The following is a 7,506-nucleotide window of genomic DNA, read 5'->3' as shown; positions in this document are numbered from 1 at the left end:
GACCCTGAGGGAGTTAGGCATATAGATGCCACTGCAATTCAGTGGGGGTTGGGTGCCTAACCACCTTAGGTTGCCATTTGAAAACCCCAGCCACAGTTGTTATTGCTAACACTCAGGGCCAAATCCTGTATCTCTTCCTCAGAGAGCATTCCCCTTGGCTTCATAACAGCATTGTAGAGTAAGAACAGCTGGATTTGGTGTTCAAAATGAGTTTTAATCCATGTGGCTATTGAACATTATAATGAACAGAAGGGGAAAAACATCCCATTTTAACATCATATTCCACAACTGGCAAGGCTTTGAATCAAAATCAGATACAGTACAGTACGTGCTGTATATCAGGGCTTAATGCACAGAAAACACAGGTGCAGAGAATCAGGCTGTTTATGCTGCTGCAGAGGAAAATAATTCAAGTACTCACTGCTAAGCCATTTCCCCACAAGGTATTTTTTTGAACTTTATCCTCCTTTTGAAAAATGAAGGTGGGTTGTGGTGCGAAGCTGTCTATTAATCCCCCCCGCACACCACACACACGCTGTGAACTCCATTTTGCATTGCTTCTCTCTTCACCAAACTCAATGCTGACATCTAGTGATGCTATACAACACCGCACCACCACCACAGAAGAATCTATAGCTTAAGAAGTGAGTGCGATGAGTTCTGAACCACAGAAGTCAGAAATGGAAAAGCCCTGTCTCCTTGCCCATGCAAGGATTGGGCTGCACAGAAATTTTCTAGTGTTTTGTGTGCTCTGATTTTAAAAGTCTGAAGTGATGGCGCTTCAGCCACTTCCAATCAGAAGACTGATCTGATAGTCCAATACATCTCTGTTCATAAAGGTGCATAAATATTTCCTTTAATATCATCCCGATTCCCATCACTCCCAGCAAAACCCGCACATGCATTATTTCAAACTCCTCTCTGTCCTTTTGTGCACCTTAGCTTCAGATTTCTACAGACTGATTTCCACCCTTTTCTCTACAGGAAAGAGAAAGGGGACCTGGATCTGCCTTGCTTCAATCAGCTTTTGAGTGCTACATCTCTCTATCTACAGAATCCTCGAGATACAGATGTGCATTCAAGTCTCCCTATCTGAAGGCAGAATTTGGTCCTTTATCTGACTGCCCTCTATGCAAGTGATCGTTCTGAGTGTAATAAGGACAGCTGTTAAAAAACAAAAACAAACAACAAATGATGGGTTCAGGCTACAATCAGATCTGTATTTGGAATTCCCCAACAATAATGGGTGTTCTCCTCTCATCTGCTCTGGGGTTTTGGCTCAGTTCTATTGATATTAAAAACAAAATGCCAACCTGCATTTCAAAGCCTGTTTGTGAAATGAAAGTCTCAAGTGTCTAGCCTTTATGGCTGCAGATAAAAGTCTTTAAAATGTAGCTTGGAGACCTGAAAATGGCTCCCATTCATGTAGTTTTGTTAACTGTGACAATAAAAAGCAGGAAAGAAGAGAGATGGTCATAGTAGGAAGATCTGCACAACCTGCTTGAGAGTAGCATCTTATTTTGGTGTCACAAGTGTGTGGGGCTTGGGTTTTAGGTGGAGTTTGGAGAAATAATCACTTCCCCCCCCCCATCTGTTGCTCTCCTGGAAGCATGTTAATCATCTTAGCTAATCACTTTCTAAGACTTGTAGGTTGTGAGGCTGCTTTGGGTAGAAGCACATTTATTCTCCAGATCTGCTTCTCTGCAAACTTACTAACAGAGCACGGGATTCTCCATACACCTTTGTCTTGAGTGGAGAGAAGTTAGATCCTGGTCTATTAAAGTTCTGATGAAAGCAAGGCCTTATCTCATCACCAGTGGGAACCAGTCTGTATTGCATGCACGATGTCATGACCCCCTACTGCACAATCACCCAGCTGCTGGTTTTGGGTCCCACCACACTAGGATTGCCCTGGAGTCTCCAGGAATTAAAGATAATGTCCTGTGATGAAATCTCCAGGAATTCATCCTCCCCCCCCCCCAAAAAAAAAAACAAAACTGGCAACCCTACACCACACTAGACCTATGTGCTCATCAGCTTCCCTTGCTCTGGGTGGGTTCAAGCACCATCTTTTACTTTGGCTTCTCTGGCTCACATTCGACCACAGAAGGGAAGTCACAGCGCAGCTGCCACAGGCCCCCAGGATCAAAGCTGATCCCTTCCCCGCAAAGACAGGTCTGTTGCGTAAGTACATCCTTTCCCAGAGCTCCAGCCTTGTGGGCAGTCTGGGTTAGAGTTTACCTCTTCAGGGATAACGAACAGGCTTTTTCAAAGTTTGTAACACAGTTATTCCTGACTTAAGCTAGCACAAGAAATGTACAGATTTAAACAAAATAATAAAGACCTATGCCCCGCTCCCTTCCTGCCTCAGTTTCCTCACCAGTCTTGATTTGGCCAGAGTCCTCTGGGACATCCAAGTACCCCCCATCCTTCAGAAGGCTTTCCCCCTGATTCACAGGATATTTTTCCCTGCAGCCAGCTTCCTTCTTATTTAGATGGCCCCTCGGTAAAAAAGGATCCTTCTGCCACAGAAACATGCCCAACTCTTTCCCCAAGCCTCCTTGAGTCCCTCTCAGTTTTTAATTGCCCTGCTTCTCAGGAAATTCCATTCCTTCAAACTCGAGCACCCCCTACAGAGAAGTTAGAGGAAATTTTATCTAGAATATAGTTACTTTATTCTTCCCAGGCAAGAGCTATTCAGGGGCTGATAGTCTTGACCAACCTATTCATAGACAGACAAGCAGATACCACTCTTCGGTCTCCTTAGCACAAGGAGCATGCGGCAGAACACAGAAAGAGACAGTCTAAGATATAAGAACACAGAAAGCTCATAAAATCCAACTAGAGTAAGTTGTACATAGATTCCCCAAATCATTACACAGGAGGCTTGCAGTTCCTAGGTCAGAAGTTGTAGCAAGCACTACTTTCTGCCTTTATTGTTTGCCACTTAGCTTCCAGATACATCACCTGTTGGGGGTGAGGGAGGGAGAAGTATGTACTGCAGCCAGCCCTGAGATTCCCTTTTCACACTGAACCCCCAAAGAATAAATCTTTCCCTCCCCTTGACTTTGCAGTATGTAACACTGCTCAGCAGGCTGCACTGCTCCCGCTTGCAATGAAGTCAAGTCAGTGCCCATGACATCACAAAGGCTACCTCTTGCTCCCTGACAATGGCTGAGCTCGCTATGGTGGGGGAGCAGGCCAGGTGATCATTGAACCCTGCAGGGAGCAAGGCTGCTGGGGTCTGAATGCCTCCTAAGCAGAACGGGTAACTAACCTCTTCTTGCATCCCAAGCATTTCTTGTCTCTTATTTTCACCACTCTCCATCAGATCTTATGCCTCCCAGAGCTAATCCCAGAGCTAGACCAGTTTCAAAAATGTTTTAAAAATCTTCCACAGGTTTTTAAAGGGCCACCTGAAATAGGCTGTGATGTTAACCCAGAAAAGCTAAGATCAGCAGATGTAGACAGTTCATTTAGATAGTCAGTGCTGTTAATCTTTGCAGTGCAAAGGAAAGCAACTCTTTGTACAGCTCCAAGCACATAGCATGCTTCAAGAAAGAACTGATCCCCCACAAGAGATGTCTTCAGTTTTATTGGTATTTTCTAGGAACTTCTAGGGTTTGCAGAGACAAAAAATGTAGCAGATTGATACTGAAACCTCTATATCATTTTACCGTGTGATGTTTAAGCTTTATCGAGGCCAAAGAACTGAAGTTGTACACTGTGCTGTTGGTGTGATTGTACTCTTCTCATTGCTTTGCTCTTTTTATTTAGGTTAGATCTCAGGTTAGACCCAAGAGCTCATGTGGTCACCAGCATTTGGATGTAAAGAGGCAGGAGTTTTGCTATTCACTTGGAAGTGTTTGATCTGTCAAGTAACATTAAACAAACTAGCCACAGCCTTCCTGATCTAGAGACCATCTAAGCTTTGGTTTGCACCCAACAGGAACTGACTGTCTCCTTGATGGAGAATGACAGTGAACCTGAGCAGAGTTGCTGGGCTTATTTGCCCAACGTCTGCCTGAGCCATGTCTTCTGGTGGCTAGATGACAGGGACAGATCTCGGGCTGCTTTAGTCTGTAAGAGATGGAATCAAGCCATGTACTCAGGCTCTCTCTGGAGAACCAGAACAATCACCTTCAGTGGACGGCCATCTAGGTCAAACATATCCGAGTTTGAATCCACTCTATGGTACGTCAAGAGATTTGGCAAGTACTTGGAACACCTAGAGATCAAGTTCCTGAATCCTTACAATGCTGTCTTGACCCGAAAATTTCAAGTGACTATGAGGGGGCTTCTCTCGCGCTTGGGCAAATGTAATAGCCGTCTGGTATCCCTGACTATTCAGCACCTGGAGTTGGACCGATTGGTCTGGAGAAACATAATTAGGAACCAGTTTATCAAGAACTTAATTATTTTCCTGAAAAGAATGGGCATACATCTTGTTCATCTCAGCTTGAAAGGAGCAAGAGTGACGCTGGAAGAAGGCTGTGAGCTTTTGAGCTCTTTGAGCTACTTGAAAAACAAAAGTTTTGCCTCTGAAATCAACATAGAAGACTTCTTCAGCCACTATCTTTCTATCTACAGCAGCCCCTTATTCCATCAGACTATGTCCACGTTCCGCAACCTGGTCATCCTGACTCTCAATTACAACTGCATCTCCAATGAATTGCTGGAAATCCTGTGCAAGCACAACGCCCATTCTCTCTGGACAATAAACATCAAGTGCCACATCCATGACCCTCACGGGCAGGTGGTTTGGGGGATGTCCTGGGCCAACCTAGCCAAGAGAGCACCCAAACTGAAAGTGAACTTCTTCTTTGAAAGAGTCATGAAGCACGACAGTCTAGCCAGGATACTCTTAGCAGAGATCCCACTCAGGAGCATCAGTCTACGGAGCTGCTATTTCAGTGACCCGGACTGGTCGATGAGGCCGACCCTCACCAATCTCTTACCAGCCTACAAACACATTCTGCAGGTATGGTGGGAACAGCAACGTTTTACTGTTTTGTCACTAATCTAACCAGGTGGCCGTGTGGGCATTGTACCAAACTGTCAGTGTAAAAGTGAAACCCTGACCCATGAGGTCATTAGGGCTCCACAAGGCAGTTTTTCCACAAGAGATGTGAACACCAACTTCCCAACCAAGGTTCAGTTTAGCTAATTATATTCTTCCCATCTAAATTCCTCCATCTGCTTCAGTTGGACACATAATATCTACTTCCTCTTAATTATTAAGTGTACTGAGCTAGCACCTAGAGATCCCAATCGGGCCCACTGAACTATGTATTGTACACACACACAAAGAAAACATGGTCCCAGCCATGAACAGATTACTTCCTCTCCATAAATTGCTGCGCCCTCTTAAAAAGTCGCAACCTTGTACCACAGAAGTGGCTGTGGTTTAGTGGAGGGAGGAAGACATCGTGTTCCTTTCAAACAATTTGGATATGAGATTGTAAAGAGCTTTGAGATCTTCCTAGGCATAAGTATATGCACCAGTGTAAGTTATTACTTTATAATCTTGCATCTTCTATACTAGGTTTAATATGTAAATCAATCTATAGGAAGATAAAAAATGATGTCTAGTATGTCCCTTGACAGACATTCTTTGTGGCTAACGATAGAAAATGGTCATTTGCATCTGCGAGTAGTGATTGCTGTTAACTTTCTCTGGTGCATCAACCACTGTCACAATGTTCCTTTAATTTACATTCAGCCCTCCGAATTATAATTATTCCCCCACACACAAATGTTTTGGGGGATCAAAATAAACTCTCCAGAATTGATCTCTAGAAATCCATGTAAGAACCTCATATAATGACACATTACAGGGACTCTGAGCATTATTTAATGCATTTTCCTTCTCTATGGGAAGTTCTTTGTGGAAGGGGCTATCTACATACAGTGACTAGCACAACAGGGCTCAATTCTGATTGGGGCCTTTGGGTGCTATTATGCTAGAACTATAAGTTACATAAGCTCCAAGATACAAAAAATGACCTGCCTCTAAGTCAACCCTATCATCAGCGCAAGGAAAGGCTTGCTGATTGAATCCCATGGCAACTGTAACACCCCCCCGCCCATTGATATAGATATTTACTATTTGTCTTTTCTAGAAATTAACGCTTGAATTCAACAACAGCCACGAATCACTGGATGAGGAGCTGCTGCAGCTTGTGTTATCATGCAAGAAACTGTTCTTCCTAAAAATCTGGGCCTTCCTCCGTGTCGCATTTGTGGAGAGGCTGTTACAAAATCAAGCAGAAGGGAAATGCACCTTGAGGACCATGAAGGTAAAATCATGTGTTTCAAAAGTTGCATTTCACCCAAAGAAACCCAAGTAGAAGCACAGATTTATAAACAGGGTAATGCAACCCCCTCCTCTGAATGTTGGTTTAAGATTACTGTTAACACACAGGAGGACAGGATTGCGAGAAAGTGCAAGAACCATACATGTATTTCCAAGATCCACTTGAGAGAGGACCATTCAGGCATGGATCTCCCTGGAGCGGACCAGGTCCACGAAGCAGATTCCAAAATAACACAGCCCTGATCTTACCTCTTTCACAATGGCTAGGGAGCCCCATGCAAAGCACAGTCCTGTGACAAACTGCAGCCAGAGGAAGCAGTGTTCACACTGGTCTAAATGAGCTATGCTACCTGGGAGCCAGCAGGGTCCTAGGAGGAGCAGAACTGCTTGTGCCTCTATAGATCCCCCAAGATATGTGCAGGTCCCAGGAATCTATGGCACCTGGAGAAGCCCTCTTCAGCCTACTGAGTCTTTCCTTCCCCATTATCGCCTACCATTGAAATACCCCAAGGTGGGATTGGTGAGTCTCTTCATTTTCACTCAGCATTTCATGAGGCACAACTTTCACTGGCAGGCCTGGGAGTCTTGCCTGAGCAAAAACTGAGCAAGGGCTTCAAGATTTGACTCAGTGATGACCTATCTTATTAGATATTAGGCTTATCTAGAAACCTCAGTAGCCCTGTGGGCTTTGGAGCTTAATTTTGGCCAGTTAATGCGCTTCTTACAGATATGATTTTGCTTCATCCGCACAGGTGAGGATTTACACAAATCGGTACGAAACCATTGAAGAAGATCGAATGTTGCGAGATATTTTCAGGAGATACCGAGACCTGATTGACTCAGAGCTTAATTATTTTGTCATCGCCTACCCGATGATGTGAGAGGCATGTGATCTGTGAGGTGAAAGAATAAAATAATAATAATAATAATAAAAAAAAACCCAGTCACATCTGGAAATGCCTGAATTCATCCTTTGGAGGAAGTCTAAAGGGGATCTGAATGTCATTAGCAGTGTTCCTGAAAGGTAAAGTCAACTAAAACTCAAACACGAGGCAGTGTGGCCCAACAGATAGGAAACTGGAGTGGGATTCAGGAGACCTGATCCTAGGGTCTAATTCCTGGGCAAGGCACCACCTCTCTCTGTGACTTTGTCCCCTCCCACCCTTTGTCTTGTTTATGTAGGCTGCCAG

At 44.2% G+C, this 7,506-nt stretch overlaps 1 protein-coding gene across 1 annotated transcript; it reads left to right on the top strand.

Moving 5' to 3' along the window:
• Positions 1-3,967: 3,967 nt before the first annotated feature.
• On the top strand, positions 3,968-7,197 carry LOC140899858 (F-box only protein 39). The gene is made up of 3 exons (XM_073316026.1): positions 3,968-4,981; positions 6,123-6,299; positions 7,069-7,197. The coding sequence occupies exons 1-3, from the start codon at positions 3,968-3,970 to the stop codon at positions 7,195-7,197; spliced, it is 1,320 nt and encodes a 439-aa protein (XP_073172127.1).
• Positions 7,198-7,506: the final 309 nt, after the last annotated feature.

The sequence above is a fragment of the Lepidochelys kempii genome, chromosome 17, assembly GCF_965140285.1.
Source record: "Lepidochelys kempii isolate rLepKem1 chromosome 17, rLepKem1.hap1, whole genome shotgun sequence".
Classification (NCBI taxonomy): Eukaryota; Metazoa; Chordata; order Testudines; family Cheloniidae; genus Lepidochelys; species Lepidochelys kempii.
The sequence above is the reverse complement of the archived record's forward strand: the minus strand, read 5'-3'. Positions and strand labels throughout refer to the sequence as shown.